Below are 25,173 nucleotides of genomic sequence, written 5' to 3' on the forward strand. Positions count from 1 at the left end.
ATAATTTTAACCTAATACTATCTGGTGCGACATCTCGCACCTGTTGAGTGTATTGGGCATTAGGTGCGACATATCGCACCGGATACTAAAAAAAAGAATCAATTCAGGATAGTGGAAATAAGAGGAGGGATTTTAAGCTCGCCTAAAATTTTTAAAACTTTAAGTGCGACATGTCGCACCGTATAGTATTAGGTGCGACGTGTCGCACCCAATACCACTTAAAATGAGCGAAATAAGATGAGGGATTTTAAGCTCGCCTAAAATTTTTAAAACTTTTAAGTGCGACATGTCGCACCGGATAGTATTAGGTGCGACATGTCGCATCCAATACCACTTAAAATGAGCGAAATTTTTGGTTTTCTGGAAAGGCATTCAGTGCGACTTGTCGCACCCAATGCCCATTTAGGTGCGACATGTCGCACTGGATATCCTTCCGCACCAGAAAATGAAATTTGTAGTACTGGCAATATACGTAAATATATTGAATATACCAAAAATACCACTATGATTTATTAATATATAAAATAAAATATAATACATAATTCATATTAATTTATGTGTTGCTCAAATACCCCGCGAGACTCTTTTTTGGGGGCTTACCTCAACGGTAACGATATATCACGAGGCACGAGAACCACTACCATTTGTCAAATATCGTGGTATGCTCAATACGGTATGTGGGTTACTAGTAAAATTGAAGGTGCTGCGCGGTTGCGGTAATATGATAATTTAAAGAAACTTATTGTAAAGATCAGTTAGAAACATGAATTTTTACACATATAACTTTTGAGTTTATTAATAATAGATATGAGAACATCTGTTTTTTGTTGGACAGTACTGTAGCTAAATAGCGATAATAAAACGCGAGAAATGCATACTAGTTATGGTTTTTGTTAATAGTTGGTAAATAATCAGTAGCGATTATATATGAAATGATACCAATTCAAGTAAAATATTTTTGATTGATTTAAATAATATCTATTAGTTGATTTCTTCCCAAAATAATAGGAACATGTTATTTTCTTACTATTTTCGTTGATTGTTTTTTTATTTCAAATTTGATTCATGCCGGGTCTGATAACAAGTCACACAAGACGGCTTCTCAATAAAAAGGACCAGAGACCAACTTATCATGTACGTATCGGCTTCTCGTGGGCTTTGAATGTTAAACAACCTATCTAATTTGTGAAGTCAGATACTAAGACATTAGCTCAACTTTTAAAAATACAGACTTTTTTTTATACGAGTATAGGTCTATTCGGTGTTAGGTGTTAGGTCATCGCAACATGATAGTAATATGAACTCTTATAGTATGTACATAATTTTACTCTTTTCATAGACAATGAATTTATTTTGTTGGAGTGAATTCCTTAGAGTCTGTAATTTTAATTAGAACAATATCATAAACACAAATTCACTTTCTAAAAATAGTGTATATAGTAAACATTTTTTTTATTTATCAAAGGTCTCGTCACGAAAATATATTTATAAAAGCCAAACAAACCATAGATTACAAGTTCTTCACATAAAATGGTAAAAAAAAAGAAAGTGAAAAGTGGATCATAATAAACAATATCATTAACACAAATTCATAAACACAATTATAAAAATAACTAGAACAATATCATTAACACAACTCCACTTTCTAAAAATAGTGTATATAGTAAACATTTTTTTTTTATATCAAAGGGCTCTTCACGGAAATATATTTATTAAAGCCAAATAAACCATAGATTACAAGAAATTAAACTTCACATAAAATTAAAAAATGGTAAAAAAAGAAGAAGAAAGAAAGTGAAAAGTGGATCATAAACACAATTATAGCATTCTAAGTTTAAACTTTAAAGAACCATTGAGCTATCTTACCTTTGAAAAAAGATATACAGACTGACTATTGTAATCTTCTAAGTCCTTTAACAGTTTAATTGGTTAACTTAAAAACCCCCCTCTCTATTCACATGCCACAATTCATGGATCATTTGCCCTAATTTATATTTGTTTTAAATAGAACTGCTAAGTCTAACAGAGGGTTAGTTGTAAATTATATATGTTTTATTGATAGGAGTTAGAGTGGAACTAATTCTCGGATATATTTTTGTATAAATGGGTTGTTATAATTAAAACCTTGAGAAATAAAAATTATATTTTTTCCTCCAATTATTTTGTGGCGTTATCATTGTTTAAGATGATTTTATTTGTTTTTTTTTATGTGACTCGAATTCGTCTCCTTATTAGGAAGACGGGTTGCTTATTACTTAATTGCTAGCTAGGCGTCTTGTCATCTTATTCGGTTGTTATTAATAAGTTGTGACCAATAATAAATTTACTTTCATAAATAAACTGAATTTACTTGAACATCAGGAGAATGATTTCTTCGGGGGTTTCTCATGTAAAGAGAAAGAGACATAATAAAATTTTAAAAAGCATATATATGCACGCATTTAATCGTTTCATATTATATGGGCAAGTATTTATGGACCTCTACTTGTTTGATGTACATCCAGCTGATAAGAGTTGACTTTGTATTATAAAGCCAGCTCTCTCTACTGACTCACTCCATGGTATTATGACTTACATTACCAGCAACACAGAAAAGATTTCAATATCTCCCTTCGCTCTCCTCAACCTCGCTCAAACTCATAAAGCTCTCTTTCCTTCTAAATTCCAGTGACATAGATTTTAGTGTTCAAAGAAAAGATTGGAATAAACTCTTCTCTTTAATTTTTAACACTTATATTGTAAGAGAAATGACTACTAAAATGATCGTCTCCCAAACCTCGCTTCTCTTACTCGCAACATTTATTGTCTACTTTTCCGCTGCCGCACAGCTGCCAAAATCCGAAGGTAAAATATCAACACAGATACATATATGAGAAAGAACAAGAAGAAAATTAGTAGTTTGAAATGATAAAAACATAATGTTTATTTTGTTGTCTTTCAATTTCAAATTTCAGTTCAAGCTTTACGGGAAATAGGGAAAACGCTTGGAAAGAAGAACTGGAATTTCAGCGTAGATCCATGCAGTGGGGAATTTGGATGGGAAATCTCCACTGAGAATGTCGTGACCTGTAATTGTTCCAACACACTCTGCCACGTCACTAGCATGTACGTGTAACTAATTTCATCTCATTTTTTTATACTAATTTATTTTATTCTTTATGCTTCAGATAATTGAAGGAAAAGAAAAATTGCAAGTTTACCAAAACATGATTATGTGAAGATCTTTTGGGTTTGAGAAACATTACAATAATTACAATAGTATTAAAAATTTCAAGTTTATCAAATAAGAATTAATGGAAACTGCCATTTTATCCTAGATCTTCTGGGTTGTGTTTGGTAGTTAACTCAAAAAGTTGTTTTTTGTTTTTTAATTTTTGTAGCTGTACTGAAAAACTGTTTTGTAGTTGTTTTCAAAAAGCTGTTTGGTACAGTTTTCATTTTTGTTTTTGAGAAAGTGAAAAAACTGAAAAAGTGTTTGGTATAGTTTTCATTTTTGTTTTTGAAAGAATGAAAATAGAAGATGAGGAGAAAGATGAGAGAAGAGAAGAAATTTTTTTTCAAAAACACATTTTATTTGTTTTCAGTTTTCTTTACTTTTTTCCAAAACAACTTCAAAATTTTTTGAAATTTTTTTCCAAAAACTTAAACCAAACATGTTTTCAATTTTTGTTTTCAATTTTTTCAACTAAAAAATTAAAATTTTTTTTTTGAGAGGAATACCAAACATGCCTCATTCCACAGTTTTCTATTAATTCATCATTCTTCATTGAACTGTATGTTGACCGAAGATTTCGAAGGGAATTTATTCACAAGGCGGAATTTTTTTTTAACATTCATTGATATGTCAGTGTCGTACGCGTTTTCTCACTGCTAATTTTTTTTAATTAATTATATAATGCAATGCAGAGTGTGATTACGTGAATTTTCTTTCACACACGTGGTTTGATTAATAAATAGTTAAGAAGTGAATAACTCAACGTCCAATTGGAGAAGAAGGATATATAATAAACTAAGCATTTCTATTGGACTAAACCAACAGCCACAATCTTTCACATTTCCGTACAAAGAAAAAAAAAACAGACCTAGTGGATACAAATTAGAGACGACCACGTGGGTCCACCGTACTTGTCGTTTTCTATCACATTCTACGCGTAACTTAAATAGCTCAAAGTTTATGTATATTATTTTAAGCATCAATCCCAAAGAGTTGACTTTGACTCAGTGTGTATGTGGATATGCACGAATTTAAGTTACGAGAACTTAAATAATAGAGGTTGATGGTGATGGGAATTTCTGAAAATAACTATCATATTATTTGTGTATTATTCCCTTGTATCACAAGTAATTAAAACATAATTTTTTATGTAACTTGTTAGCTTTGAAGGTGATAAACATATTTTGTATTGTAATTAATATGATTAAAAAAATACATTAAAAATATCAAAATACAGATAACTCTCACGCATTCTATAATGTCCACAAAAAAAAAAAAAAAAAAAAAAATCCCCCCATGTATTTCACAACTAGAGTGGGAAAAAAAACAAATGACAAAAGCGTAAGCACACATACGTTCTAGATTTTTACCTCTTCAAGTTTAGCACATGGATGAATTAAAGTGATTGGATCCAAAAATTATTTATTAAGTGGTCCTACAAAGCATCTCTATCGACGTAGGAGGAATAAAAATAAATATCCTAAAGCCAAACACTCAAAGCCAGCAATGACTTGTCTGACAAAGCAGCAAATAATAACTTTTTTTTTTAATCTTTTATTTTTTTTAATTTTTATTTTATGAAGAAAGTAGCAAATTGTAGTTTGTGTTCATTGATAATAAACTAAACAAAACATTCCTTTAATTGTTACGGTGTCTCAGTGTATATGGCAAGTTGACTCATTCAAAGCCGCTGAAGAATCTTACAGCCTGTAATTCATAAACTTTCTGCTTGCGATATTTTTTGTATATATATTTTTTTTAATTCCAACTAATAATTGTGGTGGTAAATATCACTGCCCCCTATTCATAAAATTCGTCTTTTTAGGAATCATTTTTCGTACGTTAATGGGTTTCTTTAGAAATCATTTTTCATAATTTAATGGGGCCCTAATTTTAATGTGGGTATTGTACAATAGTTATGGCCCATATATAGAAAAGCCCAATATCGTGTCCAAATTCGGCCTAAACCTATAATCACATGCCCAACGGTAACACCCGCCAAAACTTGAGGATGTTGGTATTCCTATTAGTGTTTTGTTCTTTCTTTCTTTCTTTATTTTTTTTTTTGTTATCCCTTTATATCCAGTGGACTTTTGTTTTCATTTCAGGAGCTGATTAACCCAACAAAAATTGATTTTTTTTTTAAATGTAGAATTTTGAAGGCAGAGAATTTGGCAGGAACGCTTCCCAAGGATCTTTCAGGACTTCCATTTATCCAAGAGCTGTAAGTTTGCCAATTATTTTCTTTACACAAGTCAAAGAAAAAGGAGAAGAAGAAGAAGACAAAAATAAAGGATATATGTGATCAAGTTGTGTCCTTTTACATAATCACCACTAAATTTATATTGCACATTAGCTAGTTGACCCTAATTTTGTTACTTGCCACATTCTGATGATTTTTATTTATATATATCTGTCTTCAGTGACCTCACGCGGAACTTTATCAATGGTACAATTCCAACAGAATGGGGATCCTCAAAGCTTGTCAACATGTATCACCTCTCTCTCTCTCTCTCTCTCTCTCTCTCTCTCTCTCTCTCTCTGATGCTTTATAGTTCACTTTAAGCTTTTATTTTCAAAAGCAATGTGAAACTGATAAAATTGTTAATTTCAGATCCCTATTAGGAAACCGGATAACAGGTTCTATCCCCAAAGAGCTCGGAAACATAAGCACTCTGGAAGTTTTGTAAGTTCTAATTATTTACTCATATTTTCTGACCACAGCTACTTATTTCATCAAATTGTAAAAAAGTTATAATAAAAAAATTGTGTGAATGGGAAAATTAGGGTCCTTGAGATTAACCAGTTATCGGGGAAACTACCTCCAGAGTTGGGGAATCTAAGCAGCATTAAAAGACTGTAAGAAACTCTTCAAACACCTCGTTCCTTATATTTTATTTATTGTTCCAATCCATCAAATATATTTAGATCCTGTGATAATGTCTATATTAAATATAGGCTCGTCACCTCCAACAATCTTACCGGGGAACTACCTGCAACGTTAGCAGATCTCACAACACTGGAGGATTTGTAAGTTTATAATCCTGTTTGATTTTGCTTAATTAATTTTTAAGTACCTAGTCTATATGCTAATTTCGATTCACATTTTTTTTAACTTTCCCCGTAATGCAGTCGAGTTGGAGACAACAAATTTTCCGGGGTAATACCGGATTTTATACAGAAATGGACAAAGCTAAAAAAAATGTGAGATATTCTATGATGCCTTTTTTTTTTTATCAGATTAAAGTATTTTTGTTCACAAGTTACTCAAACATAATTTCCCGGGGAACAGAGCTATTCAAGCAAGCGGTTTGAACGGGCCGATTCCTTCAGGCATAGCTAAATTGGAAAAATTAACTGACATGTAAGTATGCACAGACTAGACCTAGTTTTAATTCTTTTTCTGGATGTAAAATCTATTATTAATCATCACATTAAATCTGATGTTTAAAATTTTCTGGTTTGCAGGAGAATCAGCGACTTGATTGGGCCAGAAGCAACCTTTCCACCACTTAATAATATGACAAAGATGAAAACTTTGTGGGTTAACTTCAAGATTCACGTTTCTTTTGTAGATTCAAGATTCTTCTTTAAAGCTATATATTTAATTCAAAATTTATCATCGTGATTATTTTTCTTTTTTGCTTCACTCGATTGATAGGTTCTTGAGGAATTGCAATCTCAATGGAACCATACCTGATTACTTCACGGACATGCCTAGTTTAAAAGATTTGTTAGTATACTTCTCTTTCACTTTATTCTTTATTATCGTTGTTTATGTTCATAAGTTTGAAAGCTCGTTTCGTTTTGCAGAGATCTCAGCTTCAACAAACTCAGTGGAGAAATCCCTACTAGCCTTACCACTCTAGCCAAAATCGATCACATGTAAGAAGCGATTTTCGCTAGTGAAAATAATGCTTGAAATATTTGTATATGTCTAAAGACACTAGAAAGCTAAATAAGATCTCAAATCAAACAGGATCTGATATCGTTTGAGTTTAACTTTTCATTTGTTTTGCTTTAGATTCTTGACAGGAAACATGCTAACTGGTCCCGTGCCCGAAAGATTATTTACTGGAAGAGACAACATGTAAGTTTCTTATAGAAAACTTTCTACATTAATCAGTTTCAAACAGAAAACATAAAGAATGTAGCTTAGGCATGATATTCACAACAGTGAGACAGTTAATTCGATGCGCGCTGTATAACAATTTGTGTGTGTGTGTGTGTGTATATGTGAAGTGACCTTACATACAACAACTTCACAACTGGAAACTCGGGAAGTCTAGAATGCCAAAAGGGAAGCGTGTAAGAGACCTTCTATATCTTTATTTTTCTATTTGTTTTTTTTTAATGAATTAAACATTTCATGTTGTTTTTCTTCCAGGAACTTGTTTGCTAGCTCCTCTGGGAAAAATACATCGTAAGTTTTACAAATCCCTTGACGAGAATACAAACTTCAATTACGAGGACTGATATTGCGATATCATATTTCTGACACGTCGATCTTACTCTATCAGAGGCGCTGCTTCGTGTTTGAGAAGCTCTGAATGTTCTAAAAGTAAGTATTGTTCTTTCTTGCATTGCAAGGAAATAAAGACGATGATTTCAGTTCATATTTTTTTAATCACTTTCTCTCAGCCTCGTACGGTCTACACATAAACTGTGGTGGAAGTGAAGTGATAGTGAACGGTACCAAGTACGAAGACGACACTTCGGCCGCCACATCATCGTCTTTCTCGTTGAAGAGCAACGGGGACTGGGGTGTGAGCACTACCGGGTTCTTCACGGATAACGACAGTCCCAGAGACTCGTACATCTTCACAGACACATCGAGACTCGCCACGGGAAGTCCCGAGCTGTACACGACCGCGCGCCTTTCTCCCATTTCCCTTACCTACTACGCCTTTTGCCTCGGAAACGGAAGCTACACCGTGAAACTCCATTTTGCGGAGACAATGTTCACCAACGACCAAACTTATAGTAGTATCGGAAGGCGTGTTTTCGACGTCTACATTCAGGGAAAACGAGTGTTGAAGGACTTTAATATCGTGGATGAGGCCGGTGGAGCCGGGAAAATTCTCGTCAGAAAGTTCTTGGCCGATGTGAGTGCCTCTACTTTGGAAATTAGATTCTATTGGGCTGGGAAAGGAACAACTGCTATCCCAAATAGAGGAGTCTATGGTCCTCTTGTGTCAGCCATTTCGGTCAATCCAAGTAAGATTTTAGGCCTCTTTCAACTTTGGACTATATTAGGGTATACCATATTAGGTTTTCAACTTTATAAGCTCATGAGTTAATATTTTCATTGACTCAACAAGATATGTGAGTCCACAAAATTAACCACCATCTTATGGTGGCACGTTTAGTTATCTACATTACCCTATAATCTAGTCTAATCTCATGCTTAATTATCTTCTATTCGGAAGATTTTAAACCGCCCGACACAGAAGGGGCTAAAACTGGAAGTAGCGTATCAGTTGGTGTGGTGATTGGCGTTGCGGCTGCAGGAATGCTCATTGTGCTGGCAGTCGCGGGTCTTCTTTGGTGGAAGTTTTGTTTAAGAAAGAAAAGTGATTTGGAACGAGGTAAACTAAACAATTTCAATCTAGTCATTTACATGTGCACAGTCATGGAAGTTCCAATGTCATTTCTTTTCAGCTACTTATACACATGTTATAGCGCATCACGATTGACAAGGCAAGCTTGATTTTGACTTCATTTGGTGCATGATTTCAAAGAATTACTCGGGTCTATGAGTGCAGTTTGAAAAAAAGAAAATCATATTTTAACTGTGAGTTTGCTTCTGATATGTAGATTTAAAGGGTTTGGACCTGAAAACTGGAAAATTCACGTTGAAGCAAATCAAAGCTGCAACCAACAACTTTGACGAAACGAATAAGATTGGAGAAGGAGGTTTCGGTTCTGTATATAAGGTATGCATTACATTCTCGTTGAAGCTATTCATGATTGAGATGTATTAGGGGAGTGAGATTTGGATGTATGTACAAATCAGGGTGTTCTATTGGATGGAACTATAATTGCGGTGAAACAACTTTCTTCCAAATCGAAGCAAGGGAATCGCGAGTTCTTGAATGAGATAGGAATGATTTCAGCGCTTCAACACCCTCATCTTGTCAAGCTCTATGGCTGCTGCATCGAGGCGGATCAACTGTTGCTCGTCTACGAGTTCATGCAAAACAACAATGTCGGCCGCGCCTTATTTGGTATAAGCTTTTCACCTTTTTTTATGTTCAAGACCAATACAACGAAACGATTGTTTAATTTGTTATCCTCTACATTTCAAAAGGTCCCGAAGCCAATCAAATAAAGTTAGATTGGGCAACAAGGAGAAAAATTTGCATCGGCATTGCAAGAGGCTTGGCTTTTCTCCACGAAGAATCGAGACTGAAGATCGTTCATCGGGACATCAAGGCGACTAATGTTCTCCTCGATAAAAAACTTAATCCGAAGATATCGGACTTTGGTTTGGCCAAGCTCGACGATGAAGACAACTCTCACATAAGCACCCGAATCGCTGGAACTTAGTAAGCTAAATTCGATTTCCCACAAGTTTATATTTTCCGTTCACGAACTCAAACAAAATAACTACTGTCTTTGCAGCGGCTATATGGCTCCAGAATATGCAATGCGAGGACATTTAACGGATAAAGCTGACGTCTATAGTTACGGAATCGTAGTCCTCGAAATTATTAGCGGAAGAAGCAACACAACTTACAGGCCAAAAGAAGAAAGCTTTTATATCCTTGATTGGGTAAATAAATTTTAAAAAAAAAATGTTTTCAACACCCAATACCAACATTACTGAATGCGGTTTTATGTTCTCCAATGCTAGGCGCTTATTCTGAAAGAGAAAGGTGATTTGATGGAGCTAGTTGACCCGAGACTAGGCACGGGCTATGACAGAGAAGAGGTTTCGTTGACTATCAAGCTGGCCCTACAATGCGCCAGCTTGTCGCCCGCAGCGAGGCCGAGCATGTCGTCTGTGGTGAGTGTGCTCGAAGGCAAAGCTCTTCTCCAAGACGTTGCAATCGCTGATGATATCTCATCGAAGGACAGCATTGTGGAGATGAGGAGACACTATGAATCCATAAAAGGAGATAGTCAAACTCATAGTATGTCAATCGATGGGCCGTGGACCGGCTCCACCGCGTCCGCGCCTGATCTTTATCCGGTCAACCCCGATTCTGACTACTGGAAGAGTAGGAACAACTAGAGATCTTCACGTCAAGAGAAGTATTGGAGAGTATTGATCAAAACTAGTGATCAATAATGTATCACGTTTTCGGTTGGTTTCCGTAAATTTTATTTTATTTTCTCGTATGCATATTTAAAGCTTGAACGTGTATATGATTTTCATGTAGTTGTTTGTGAGTAAATGAATGTTGGGCCAGTTTGATAAAATAGATTAAAATATGTGGTTTGAATTTGAATAGGGTAAATTATTTATGGTTTATTGGTTAGAGATGGAGATTGAGAAGATGACGCCATTTGGGACTTTCGACGAACACCTTATGTGCAACTCTTTAAATTTCTACTTCAACTCTTCTTCTTTTTTACATAATCCTCACTATTCGTTTCACTAAAATCATCAGAGAGAGGAAGTCAGTTAAAGGTTAGAGAAATACCTTACTAGCCCTTGATTAGAGTCCTCGATGAAAACTGAGATCGATCAAACGGCTCACTCGCACTCGGAGTATCATCTACACCGATCTCTCCGCCGTAAGCCATGGCGTCCGAAAAATCACAAAATTAAGGTTATTGGATTCAATGAAAATCTTTTTCCACAATTGTACACACCAAACACATGAATAGTATTTTGCATGAACATCCATCTATTTTTCGTCTTCCTCGTCTCACAACATTCTTCGGAAAAATATTCCACATCACAGGGTTCGATCTTCTCCGATGATCGTATGACGAGCAAAGGAGGTTCGGATCGTCCACTCGCAGTCGCTTCTCCCGAGATCCAATAGATGGGTAAGTTCTATTGCGAGATGGCTCTAGTTGCTTGAAAGAACTTGACTTTAACAGTCAAATCCGACTTAGAAATAGATGTGACCGAGTGAATATTGTCACCGATCACAAGCATTTGAAGTTGGCAATTGAAAACTTTAACATTTCCCCACTTACATTCAATAACAAAGAAGACAGAGACATGCAAAGAGAGAAACTTGTTGGTGAAGTAAAAATAAACTTGACGATGAAAAGCACACACAAATATATATATAATATATATAAAGGCTCTTTAGTTCCTACTCTTCCCGTAGTAGTCAGAATTAGGGTTGACTGGGTAGAGATCAGGAACGGTTGAGCCGGTCCACGGCCCATCGAGCAACAGGCTATGAGTTTGGCTATCTTCTTGAATGGCTTCATAGTGTCTCCTCATCTCATCCAGATCGTTCTTCGATGAGACCTCGTCGGCGATCATGATGTCCTCAAGAAGAGCTTTGCCTTCGAGCACGCTCAGTACCGAGGACATGCTCGGCCTGGCTTCTGGAGATACACTTGCGCATTGTAGAGCTAACTTGATTGTCAACAACACCTCTTCTCGGTTGTAGTCTGTGCCTAGTCTCGGGTCAACTAGCTCCATCAAATTGTCTTTGTCTTCCAAAAAACGTGCCTAGAAAGAAACATGGAAAAAAATACGAGAGAATAATGGTCTTGTTAGGTAACGGTCTTGGGTTGGATTTGAGAAATTATTAGAGTTTTAAGAATTTTTTTTACCCAATCAAGGACATAGAAGTTTTCTTGTTTTGCCCTGTAAGTTGTGTTGCTTCTTCCACTAACAATTTCAAGGACAACAATTCCGTAGCTATAAACGTCTGCTTTATCGGTCAAATGTCCACGCATTGCATATTCTGGAGCCATATAACCACTGCAAGACCACACACACACACACACACACACACACACAAAACATATATGTGTATATATTAGTTGAGTTCATTACTGAAAAACTATTTTGTGTAGTTGAATTAAACGTACTAAGTCCCAGCGATTCGGGTGCTCATGTGATTGTTGTCTTCTTCATCGAGCTTTGCCAAACCAAAGTCTGATATCTTAGGATCGAAATTTTTATCGAGAAGAATATTAGTCGCCTTGATATCTCTATGGACAATTTTCAATCTCGATTCTTCGTGGAGGAAAGCCAAGCCTCTTGCAATACCTATGCAAATCTTGCTTCTTGTTGGCCAGTCTAACTGTATTTGGCTTGCTATGGGACCTTCAATTTGTAGAAGAAGAAGAAGAAAGAAAAAAGTAAATAAATGTTTCATTGTATTAGTTTTTAACATAAAACGTTAATGAATAGATTTTACCGAATAAAGCACGACCAACATTGTTGTTGTGCATGAACTCGTAGACGAGGGATAATTGATCACCCTCAACGCAACATCCATAGAGCCGGACAAGATGAGGGTGTTGAAGAGCTGAAATCATTCCTATCTCATTCAAGAATTCGCGATTCCCTTGCTTTGATTTGGAAGAAAGCTGTTTCACTGCAATTATCGTTCCATCCAATAGATGACCCTACACTTGTACGCATTCAAGTCTCATTCAGTTAAGGTAAGAGTTTTTTCAGTCATAAATAGCTTCAACACGAAGGAATATATACCTTATATACAGAACCAAAACCGCCTTCTCCAATCTTGTTAGCTATGTCAAAGTTGTTTGTGGCCGCTTTGATTTGCGTCAAAGTAAATTTTCCAGTGTTCAGGTCCAACCCCTCCAGATCTGCGTATTAAGAAGCAAACACACAGTTACAATACGGAAATGTTATATCCTAGTCATTCTTCGAAAGCCAGACACAAAATGCTCAACTAGACCTAGTCAAATCGAGCCTGCCTTGTCAATCGTGATGGGCTATAACAGGTGTGTAAGTAGCTGAAAAGAAAGGACATTGGAACTTCCTTAACTGAAAATTTTTGCACAGGTAAATAGCTATATAGTTTTTGTTTCAATTACCAACCTCTATGCAAATTGCTTTTCTTTCTCAGACATAATTTCCACCAAAGAAGACCCGCAATAGCCAACACAGCTAGCGCCCCCGCAGCCGCGATGCCAATTGCCGCACCAATCGATATACTATTTTTAGTTTTAGCTGTCACTGTGACGGGCAGCACAAAATCTGCCAAACAAGATAACTAGTTGTAAGACCTGGTCGTGGACAATAATATATGAATGAATTTAGGAGCAGCTCAAGATTAAATTACAGATTGTATATCCTGCTAGTTTATTGTTTACAAACGTATAAAGCTTACTATGATGGATGGAAATGGCTGATATAAGAACACCGTAGACTCCATTTTCGGGAATAACAGTTGTTCCTTTCCCAGCCCAGTAGAATCTGATTTCTAAAGCTCTAGTAGACTTGGTCACATTGGCAAAGAACTTTTTCATGAGTGGTTTACCGGTCCCACCGGCCTCTGCTGCGATATCAAAGTCCTTCAACACTAGTTTCCCCTGCTGACATTGAAATTTTCCCGTTGAAGTGAGAGGAGGAACTCATTATGTTAATTCTGTACATCTTTCCGACATGAAATTTGTTTGACATAAACTACCACATATGATCTCATTAACAAAGCCTGATAATATTTTCGTCAAGATTATGTGTGAAACCCCGACCTGAATGTAGACGTCAAACACACGCCTTCCGAGGCTGCTGTTAGTTTGGTCGTTTGTGAACAGAGTCTCTGCAAAATGGAGTTTCACAGTGTAGCTACCGTTTCCGAGGCAAAAAGCGTAGTAAGTAAGAGAAACGGGTGTTAAGCGCGCGGTCATGTAGAGCTCAGGATTTTCCATGGTAAGTCTAGTTGTGTTGCGTAAAATATAAGCATCCGTCCTTTTGCTATTGTCTGTGAACATTCCGGTTGTGCTGACAGCCCAGTTCCCGGTGTTACTTTTCCAGAAGGATGATGCTGTGGCCGGGTAAACGTCCGCTTCGTACTCGGTATCTTTGATTTTCACGCTTGGTCCGCCACAGTTTATGTAAAGATCGTATGAAGCTGAGAGAAAAAAAAAAAATCGTTTCTAAGTCGCATAAAAGAATGGCAAGGGAAGAACTTCCTTACTTTTAGTGCATTCGGATATTTTAAGACACGAAGGAGTGCCGCTGGTAAAAACAGGGAGAGCACATGTCAGAATTATATAAAATTGTGACCGGTCTTCTTATATATGAGGTTGGTTTTCTCGAACTTACGATATATTCCTCCCAGAGGAGGCTGCAAACAAGTTCCTAGGGAAAAAAAACATAGAGTTTAAATCTGTTTTACAATCTCAAAAGCGGAAAGACAAAAAAAAATATCACTTACACGCTCATTTTCTGACATTCTGAAATTTCAGTTGTGAAGTTGTTGTATGAAAGGTCACTGCACAAAGAAATAGAAGGTATATCAGTATATCCGATTTTCTGTAGCCCAATAAATAAAAATTTCAGTACTACTATATGTGTGATGGCTTTGTGAAGTGCAGATATATAAATGCTACATGTATTTTATATATATATATATATATATATATATATATATACATATTTATATACATGTATATATTTATGGATGATAGCTATTTGCTATGAGAAACTTACATGTCGGTTTTTTTTTTGTCGTACAATTCCTCGGGTACATGACCAGTTAGCATGTTTCCTGTCACGAATCTAAACAAAACCAATGCAAAATCAGATGGGACTAATAAAAGCAAGAATTTGCATCCATTTTTTTTTTTTTTTATGGAATGCAAACAAGATTTTTCGATACTTGTTATCTGAAAAATACTACTAAAACAAGAAACATGAAATAGTGCCAAACGGTCCTTAAGAATATCCGAATCGCTCCTTACATGTTACTGATGTTTTCTAGATTGGTAAGGCCACTGGGGAATTTTCCATTTAGTTTGTTGAAGCTAAGATCTCTGCAAAACGTAACGAGCGTTCAAACTTAAAAAGAGTGAAGATATTTTTGTGCAGGACGATTCTAAGAAATCAATGACAGTAAATAAATAGGAAAGTACATATAAGAACGCGTAGATATAGGTAGATAATCCAAGACGGAAAAAAAATCACGGGCATATGAGAGAAAATCAAGAAAGTTGTTTTTACAATTCGAGATACTACAAAATGAAAAAGGGTAATAAAAAATAAAATAAAATAAAAAAAAAACCCAAAACCATAGGAACAAGCATATTGCTCGCATTGCTGGTTTGGCGAAATCCATTCTAGTCACAAAAACTCTTAACAGCAGTATTGAGGGTAGATGAGCTTTCAAACTTTCAGAGAAACTAATTCATATGTGCACAAAAAGGACACAAATCTAAAATAAAGTAAAAGATAAAATTTACTAACATATCTTCTAATTTAGACATGTCCTTGAGATAATCAGGTATTGCTCCTTTGAGATTGCAATTCCTCAAGAACCTGCCAACCGAGCCAAGGAAAAAATTCAAGACGTTCCGTTTGGAACCCAAAAAATGCAAGGGAAAGTGAAAATTTGAATATAAATGAAAATGCAAAGGAAAATGTAAGGAAAAAGTTAATTTTACGTGTTGTGTGTTTGAAAGTCACGAAAAAGAGAACGAGATAGTAAGAAAATTGACACAAATGTGGGTCCCATATATACCAATTCAGATGAATTTCGTTTTTCATAGAAAATCGAATATTTCGATAGTTATACATTTTGCTTCCTATTTTCATTGGATCTAATGAATACAAGGAAAACTTAATTTTCCTTATTTTCCATCCCTCTTATTTTTCTGTCCATTGTATTTTTCAGGTTCCAAACACAAGTTAGAATGAATACGTTACAAAGTAGACTTTTTTAAATATCTTGAAAAATGTGGCTCTACAATTTTAGCTTACAAAATTTTGATTTTTGTCATATTGTCAAGTTTAGGAAAGGTTGTTTCTGGCCCACTCAAGTCGGTGATTCTCCTGCACAGAAATAAAGAAAAAAAAAATAAAGATTAAGCATTGGAATTCGGAACGATCATCAAAATACTTTTCCTTTATTATGAAAGAAAACGAGGTAACACTAACAGATCAGTAATTTTATTCAATTTAGAAATGCCTGAAGGAATTGGTCCGCTCAAACCGCTTGCTACAAAGTATCTGTCATTGCAAAAAAAAATGTTATAAAGTATAAAAGGAAGTTCCACAAATTTTCATACAAACCAAAAAAAAAAAAAAAGATAAAAAGAAAATCTTACAGTTTAGTGAGGTGTTTCCATTTCTGTATAAAATCTGGTATGACCCCAGAAAATTGGTTGCCTCCAGTTTGACTGCATTCAGAAAAATACTAATCAAAATGAACATATAGACTAAGAAACTATTACCTTGTAATTATCACAACAAAACAAAATCAACGGTTTACAAATTCTCTAATGTTGTGAGCTCTGCCAATTCTGCAGGCAGTTCCCCGGTGAAATTATTTGAGACAAAGAACCTGGATTAGGAACAAACAATGTAACATAATCCAAAACCTATATTTGTGAGCGACATGATTGAAAAGTTACTTACATTTTTTTTATGCTAGTAAGTTTGCCTAGCTCCCGAGGTAACTCGCCCGTTAGCTGGTTATTCTGAAGGTCCCTAAATATACAAATTTTTATTTTATTTTATTTGATAATTTGAACAAAGAACTATCTGTAAACCGTGATATGAAAGTTTGATTTGTAGAACTCACAAGATTTCCAGAGTGGAGATGTTTCCGAGTTCTTTTGGGATAGAACCTGTTATCCGGTTTCCTGAAATGGAACTGCAATTCCCCAATTTCTCAGTTTCGCATTACTTTTGTGAAATAAAATGCTTCTGAACACTATACTGAAGAACAATACAATAAAAATTAACCAAAGAGAGATATATACAGATGGACAAGCTTTGAGGAGCCCCATTCTCGTGGGATTGTCCCGTTGAGGAAGTTACGCTTGAGGAGGCTAAAATATTTAAAAAAAAAAAACTTGATCAGAATAAAGCTAATTAACAAACTATTTCCAGCTAGCTACTGTGCTCCAATCACGTTTATACATTAGGACACACATCTATTTTGCTTACTGGAAGAAAGTAATTATATATTTCAAAATGGTGGTGAAGATAATGTTGGTACTTACAGTTGCTGGAGAAAGGGGAGCCCTGAAAGGTCCTTGGGGAGTGTTCCGCGCAAACTCTGTGCCTCCAAAGCTCTGCGTATCAATTTTCCCTAAACGACGATCAGCTTTATAATTCCAAATATACCTTTAATATTTGGCTTGGTTGATAATATATAAACTTAATAAGTGTTAGTTAATTTTTGTTTGTTTATATCATCTCGTTTTATCTTATATCTTATAAATTAAACGAGTCTTTTATAGTTGTAAACTTGAGTAATATTGGTAAATTACACATTCATATTCTATTTGTATTTGTTAACTTAAAAGTGAGTGTTCATATAATACAAATCTTATTCATGTTGTATAACCGAGCGTGCCAAATTTATTAAATTTTGTATGATCTATATATAAGATCGTTTATATTTAATAAAGGGTTAGGTGGTTTAAAGTCCATTTGAAGGTCTTTTCACCGGTATTAAAATAATCATCTCGTCGAGAATTTTGCGTCGGTACCAAGTTTATTAAAAACAGTGGTGCAGATCATGAATTAAGTATTTTTTTTAGACTCGATGAAGAAAGAAAATATACATTTATTTAAACTGGTATTATTTATTTTAATATAGATTTGTATCCATATTTCTTGTGAAGTAAACTTCAGTGTGCATAAGCTACAACATAAACGGGAGTCTTTGTATTGCAAGCATCTGGTTTACATTTTATGACTTATATTCGCGTATATAATTTTGTCTATTGTTTTCTACACTATTATCTACTTTATATTCTACAAACTAAATAGCTTTCATACACACCATTTAAATATATAAGCTACTATTATTATAAGATCTCCTAAGCCAGGGAACGAGACTGATCGGGGTTAAAATAATCAGATTTCCGAGAACTTTAATTAAAGAGAATTGTTACTTATTAAGCCACTTGAACGTGTGAATTTTATTTTAGCTAACGTTTAATTTTTTTTTTAATAGTCATCCAGCTAACAGCATGCTTTTATACCCTTATTACCTTTATTTTTATTAGTTAGTTAAATAATATTTTTGAAATTAAAAAATACCCAATTTATTATTCAAATCCACTAATTAATAGGATCTAACGTTCTCTCTCCTATCTCTCTTCTTTGTTCTAATCTCTCTCCTTCTCTAGGAACAAAGTCGGAATTTCGCAAATCAGTTGGGATTTTTAATGAAAACAGGCCAACAAAAACAACCTCATGACCGCCTTCGATGATTTCATTCAACTTCCACCGTTTGGAGCTCCAAATCAATGTTTTTATCCGATTCAGGTTTGGAAAATTTGGGTTTTATTTTTTATTGTTTTCCGTGAAGTGCTTGTTGTAGGACTCACAACTGAAGATCGAGGCTAGGGTTAGGGTTTGAAGATTGGCGCTAAGATCATCAACAACAATTATGATTTTTTTTTTAAATCAAGTTCAATTAATGATTGATAATAACTGTTAATAGGGCTCACCATATGGACTTTCTCCTTCTCGCTCAGGTCTTTCACTCTCTAATTAGGCAGTAAATTTCTATTGAATAACGTCAATATGCCATGTTTTTGTACTACTTCATATTTTTAGATTTTGAATCATCATAAATTTACGTTAATTAACGCTTATATGCCTTGTTTTTGTATGGTTTCATATTTTTGCTTCTTAATCGTCAATTAATTTGTGTTAATTATCGTGAATATGTCTTGATTTTTGTATTATTTCAAATTTTTAGCTGCTGAATTGTCAGTTAATTTATGTTAATTATCGTTAATAATTAATCGTGATTGCAAATATGAAGTTACATTATTTTCAGATTTTTTTTATTTCTTTACAATTTTTTTTCGAATCGTTGGCTCAGAGTTTTGATATATATATATATATATATATATATATATATATATATTTTTTATATTTTATAAAATATTTAATTGTGTTTATTAGGTAATAAATGATTCCTTAATATTTGTGGAATTTTCCTTACTTCTCATTTTTTTTTTCTAAAAATAAACACTTATGGGCATTTAATTAAAAGATTAGTATAACATGCGTTGACTATTTATTTTAAACCTCGAAGACATTGTATATTAAAATTATAACGGTTTCAAAATGACTAATTGGCTAGAGTGCCCTTAATTAAATTCCAAATTTGCCTAGAGTGTTAGTCTAGAGATTGAGTGTAGAGAAATGAACATATATGGTTAAGTATTTTTGTAAACTCAAAATAATTAAGAGGCTGATGATTTTAAAATTTGTGAAATATTATCTACTTTGTAACCATTTAACTTTAAGAGGAATTATATGAAGTAGGCCATTTCAAACGTAAAGATTTCAAAATAGCCATTGTTTAAAATTGTTTAAAAAACAGCCAATAAATATGAGGTGGCAATTGGTAAATTATTAAATTCCAAAATTTTCCCTTTTAGTTTTTTTTTTTTATTATTTTTCTTTTCTAATTATTTTATTGATCTTGTATCAATATAGTTAATACTTGCCCTTAATATTAGGAATCGATTATTGTCGAATTTGTTTGCTCTACGATTGTGGGATGGGATTGAGTTGATTGTGATACCTCTCTCTCTCTCTCTCTCTCTCTCTCTCTCTCTTTCAATTTTTTTGTTTTTTGTTTCTTTCAAAATTTCAAAAATCCATATTTTTTTCATTTGAACTCGAAATTGAATGATTTCAAGTCCTATGAATTCGTGGTGACGAGTGCTTCAAGAATATACCCATTGTGTTGGCTGTAACATCCAATCTGGTGTCGTGAAATTCCGCTGGATCTAGACTCCGATGATGGCAGAGCTCTTCGTCTCGGCCGAACGTAGCGCGACGAGATCTAAGCTCAAAGGGTGACATAGCTCTTCGTCGACTAGCGGAGACGCAGAAACACTATGCATCGCGATCGAGGAAGATATGAGTATTGCGCCAGAAACGTCTATAAATTTTTCTTAATTAACGTTACTTATAATGTTGTGTTCCATGTTTTCCCATATTGTTACTTCTAAATCTTGTGTAGTTAATAACAGTAAATTTTTATAAATATTCGTTAATAAGAGTTAATTATTGTTAATATGCAATCGTGTTCATCTTCGACTACAAGTTTTTTTTCTTGGATTTTTTTGGAGTTAATTCGTTTTTTAGACTTTTTTTGTGTTCAACGTTTACGTTTTTCAGTTATATTTTTTCTCCAGAAATTTAAATTGGGTTGAAGGACGAAAATTATATTTTTTGAGATTTTTTTATTTCTGAAAATTAATAAATAAAAATGGGCATTTTTCTAGGTAGGGTCAAAAAGGGTTTTTTACATGCTAAAATTTTATCCACATCAGCAGATGGCTATTTGATTAAAACTTATGAAATGTTGACTAAATTGAAATCTCAACGTTTTAATTTAACTAGTTCGTTAAAGTACCCTAATTTTAAATAGTCACTTCTTATCATTAGTTTTTCCTTTGGTTATTAGTCGGCTTCTAGAAAGAGATTACAAGGACAAAATTCACGACATAAAGGCACTAATAATAATAAAAATTAGACATTGTAATATGTCATTAATTTAAAAAGGAAGAGCTAGCTAGGCATATGGTTTATTTGGACTGTTATGTTAATTTTTTTAGCATAACGCTATTATAATTTAAAAAATAGTCCAACTAAACAACACGTATGCACTATGCACTATACCATACCGTAGGAGAGTTAAGCATGAAACATGGAATAATAGAAATGAAATAGGGAGCACATACGTGTGAAACTAAAAAAATCAAAGAGGAATTTGAAAAAAAACGATTTTGCAGGCATGAAATTAGTTTTATCCGAAATAGTCATTTCTTATATATATATAAAAAAAATCATCTGGTTAGTTGGCTTTTTAAAAGAAATACAAGGATAAAATCTCTTAATAAGGGCAATAATCTATGAATTAAAAAAAAAAAATAGACATTGCAATATCATAAATTAAAAAAAAAAAAAAAAGAGCTGGCATATGGCCCATTTTGGACTATTGCATTGAATTTGTAGTCTAACATTCTAATAATAATTAAAAAAAATAGTCAAGCTAAAATAACACGTATGAATATAAAAATATATGAGAACTATGCATGAAAAATTAAAAAGACACGTACATGTGAAAATAGAAAAATAAAAGAAAAATTTGAAAAAACTATACATGATTCATAATTCAGGAAATTTAGAGTTTTACTCAATAGTGTCATATATATGAAAAAATACAACTCTTTTGCCCAATTTATCCTCAATTGCTAAGAAATACAGCGTGTGACAGCAATCAGAAGAAAAAAATTGTTGGGATTAGGCCATTAATGTATTTTGGTTCTTGAAAATGACATACTTCTGGAATTTTTTGACAAGTTTGGACAAAAAACCAATTTCGTGACTAATGAGAAATATATTTTCCAAATTTCGCAAATGAACTCGCACAAGAAGGGAGCCGTAATGATTAATTGGGATGGGTTAACTGGTGAGCACTTGACTAAATGTGAATAAATAATTTAGACGGTTAGCAGTTAACCGTTTGAAACAGCTAAAGATTTAACTAGTGAATCATAGTTTCTAGAATAACTAGCTAATGAATCGTTAATTTCAATATTTTATTTCGAGGTCGTTAGTTAACCTCAGTTAACTATGAAATAACAATTTAAAATTAATTGTTTAATCACTTCCAATAAAAGAAAACAATATGATTAATTTAACAATGAAAATATAAATGAATCGACCAGTAATTTAATCGATTAAAATATCCATCGTTCTTTAAGCACTTATACCTAACCCAATTTAAACTGCAGGTTTAAGTAAAAAAAAAAAAAAAAAAAAGGGAAATTTTAACTTGTAGACCTATTTTAAGATTTTAATACGTAACAAAATATCAAAATTGAACTTGTTATGTACATTTTTTTCTTATTTATTTATCTAAAATTAGACTTTTGTAACATTTTTGGACAAAAATACTCCTTCAAATGATGTAAATTGAAAAATATATTGAATTTCATCGTAAATAATCGCTAACTATCGTAAAAATTGTAAATAAAATAAATCGAAATTTTTAGCAACATCGATTCCTTTTGTAGTCGTTGTTGAAAAAAGAGTCGTTGCAAACAATTCAAATTTATTTGCAATGGTTTGCAATTATTTGCGTTAAAATTAAAAAATATTTTGAATTAAAATTGTTTGGAGGAGTTTTTTTGGTCTAAAAATATGACAAAAAACTAGCTTTAAATAGAATCTTATCGAGAAATTTCTCTATAAAAAATTACGCTACAAAAATGGGGCCATAACATCTCACGGGGATAGGCAGGCTTAATACACAAAACATATATTTTTTTAATTATACGCACATGCTATTGACGTGACAGAGTCTCTGAGAACAGTTGCAGTTCACAGCGTTTTCGGCGTCCTTAAGAGTGGAGCTATTCCACCCATATTTGCCACTGCATGGATCTGCGTTGAAGTTCCAGTTCGTCTTTCCGATTGCCTTCGCTATCTTCTGCAAAGCTTGCACTGATAAAGACAGCATTAAAATATCAAAAAAAAAAAAAAAATTAGGTAACTAGCCAACTAAAACGTTTGGCATTGCTATATAGAAATTTTTCGCAAATCTTAAGTAAATAGCAATAAAGATGACGTGACATTCTTGATTTGTTCTTTCATTGAAATAAAAAAAGTGTTGTATTTACGTCAATTTATGCGTGTAAATACATAGACGTGGTTATTACGAAACGTTGACTATATAGCAATGTGAAACTGTAAATATGACTATATACTTAATGAATCTTTAAAATATATATACTAAAAATAAACATATATATACAGCTGCTAATTTTCCGTTTTTTTTTTTTTGGCAGAGCAGCGATTTAACTCTCATTTCTAAATGTGTTGATGTATATACAATCGTTATAACCTTCCGAAATGGGCAATAAGGCAGCAGTCGAGAGGCAGACAAGCATCGCAAGCGAGGCCGAGAGGAGAAAGGAAAATTTCGAGACTAACATTTCGTCTAGTAGTTTTGCACCAACGTAATATTACTAAGCTGTATATTTATGTTTTGTTTGATACAGATATAGTGTTTTTTAGGGAGCTTGAGGAAGAGAAAGGATATATCTTTATATATATATATATATATATATATATATGTAAATATATATATATAGAAGAAAATGATTACCTAATTATTTTATTTATGACTGAGTCGGCAAATGGGTCATACAAAGTGAGAGACCCGACTTTATAAGTCAAGTCAACTCTTATCACAAGTCATCAACTTGCCCAATTTTAATTTCCCTGTCGATTTATAAAGATATACCGTACGTATAGCACGTATCGATCACACACCAAAAGATACAAGTATAAGTTCCTAACTAAGACATTTAATTACAGGGTTAGTTAGGTAAAAGTTCAAATTTGAAGATCATTCTTAATTCGATACATATTTTTGAATTAAATAAATATCTAATTTATATTCTGTTAAAATTCGTTTGCAGTTTATTTTGTTTTATCAACCACAGTTAATATAAAATGTACCATGTATTGGAAATAAGTTTTCACTGGTATCAAAATCAGATCCTCTCGTCGAGTTATTTGTATTGGTATTTTTTTTTAAGGTCTAGATCACTGAAAACCAATGATTATTAACTTTAGTACATGTTGAAATTTAGACTGTATATAAATTTCTTATTAATTACGAATATGCTTTCCGTTATCAACTAGTTTTGTTTAGGAAAAATAACGTTATGAAACTTAATTGGCTAGACAAATACTCAATAAAAAAAAAAAAAAAACTAATAGGATTATTTTATACAAGATTGGTGAGCTCAAAGAGAAACCATATCTCTGGGGACACACACAGTATCGATGAACAAAATCAAACAACGCTTCAATGATCTACGTGTCACCTCTTCTTCAAGTAATAAAATAACAATGGTGAACTATTATGCTCACTCGAGGATATCGAAGAGCCATCCTAATGCCCAAGCTCTAAGTGTATATATGAGTTCCTCGAGAATGAAGATAATGCAGGTTTAGAGAGAGAATGAGTTTTGAGGTTTAAAACTGTATAATATATATTATGCTTTTTTTTTTTTTTTTGAGGAAACGTGGTCGGTGCCACGGAATATCATAAAAGCCCTCACGTATGGCGGAGGAAAACCGTGGTTACAAAGATAAGAGTGAAACAGAACCAAACGGTAAAGAAAACAGAAAACTCAAACAAACAGGGCCCTAGGAGGCCGCGCGGGACCTCAACTCGCGATCATCGGCTCTAATGGCCTCTTCCGAACAAGGCGGGACTAAACCCAGCCATGTCGAGGACGAGCGATGGTTAATCGCGTAGCGCGCAAGATTATGCGCAGCAACATTACAAAGACGAGAAATATTCATAACGCGAAAACCCTCTAGCTCCCTCACCTCTCTGAAGATGCGGTGTAGGATCGTCCCAAGCTCTGTCGCAGGCGTCACGCCATCATCGATCATTCTCACCACCCCCAAGCAGTCAGACTGGATCTCCGCTCGCCTGCCACCGACGCTGCGAACTAGCTCTATGCCCTGGAGGACAGCATACCCTTCCGCAAGCTGGGGGGAGAACCCCCTAGCCAGGAAAAGCGTCTGAGAGGCGATCACCTCTCCGGTGTGGTCTCGAACTATACAACCGACACCGAAGCCTCCACGGTCGCGAGCGAGTGCCGCGTCGACGTTAATCGAGAGGGTCCCGTCACTAGGGGGGTCCATCTGGGGGTCGTAGTCACCGTCGTTGTCACGACCCGCGAGCGTCGTCACCTCGCCCGCAAGCCGCGACTCGGCGGAACCAACATCACGTAGCGGGAGCATAACATATATGAATAATATAATGTAAACA

At 34.2% G+C, this 25,173-nt stretch overlaps 2 protein-coding genes across 2 annotated transcripts; one reads left to right on the top strand and one right to left on the bottom strand.

Annotated features, from left to right (window-relative positions):
• Nucleotides 1-2,433: 2,433 nt before the first annotated feature.
• Nucleotides 2,434-10,641, top strand: LOC149401294 (putative leucine-rich repeat receptor-like serine/threonine-protein kinase At3g14840). Its single transcript, XM_089611241.1, has 23 exons — nt 2,434-2,844; nt 2,955-3,105; nt 5,367-5,438; nt 5,638-5,706; nt 5,829-5,900; nt 6,002-6,073; nt 6,173-6,244; nt 6,347-6,418; nt 6,507-6,578; nt 6,683-6,754; nt 6,876-6,947; nt 7,028-7,099; nt 7,239-7,304; nt 7,457-7,522; nt 7,602-7,637; nt 7,735-7,775; nt 7,856-8,431; nt 8,644-8,802; nt 9,032-9,150; nt 9,231-9,441; nt 9,525-9,762; nt 9,839-9,989; nt 10,071-10,641. Exons 1-23 carry the CDS (start codon nt 2,748-2,750, stop codon nt 10,449-10,451), a joined length of 3,009 nt encoding a protein of 1,002 aa, XP_089467367.1. The 5' UTR covers nt 2,434-2,747; the 3' UTR covers nt 10,452-10,641.
• Nucleotides 10,642-10,984: 343 nt separating this feature from the next.
• LOC149401295 (putative leucine-rich repeat receptor-like serine/threonine-protein kinase At3g14840) lies at nt 10,985-23,419 on the bottom strand. Its single transcript, XM_089611240.1, has 24 exons — nt 23,224-23,419; nt 22,661-22,823; nt 17,336-17,407; nt 17,093-17,161; nt 16,912-16,983; nt 16,746-16,817; nt 16,600-16,671; nt 16,436-16,507; nt 16,266-16,337; nt 16,089-16,160; nt 15,576-15,647; nt 15,074-15,145; nt 14,823-14,891; nt 14,548-14,604; nt 14,436-14,471; nt 14,308-14,348; nt 13,862-14,241; nt 13,498-13,699; nt 13,206-13,364; nt 12,852-12,970; nt 12,556-12,766; nt 12,224-12,461; nt 11,963-12,113; nt 10,985-11,858 (listed from the first exon to the last, which is right to left on the bottom strand). The coding sequence occupies exons 1-24, from the start codon at nt 23,312-23,314 to the stop codon at nt 11,484-11,486; spliced, it is 3,009 nt and encodes a 1,002-aa protein (XP_089467366.1). The 5' UTR covers nt 23,315-23,419; the 3' UTR covers nt 10,985-11,483.
• Nucleotides 23,420-25,173: the final 1,754 nt, after the last annotated feature.

This window comes from Urtica dioica, chromosome 4 (assembly GCF_054948205.1).
Source record: "Urtica dioica subsp. dioica isolate 48M chromosome 4, U.dioica_male_clone48M_v1_H2, whole genome shotgun sequence".
NCBI classification, from domain to species: Eukaryota; Viridiplantae; Streptophyta; class Magnoliopsida; order Rosales; family Urticaceae; genus Urtica; species Urtica dioica.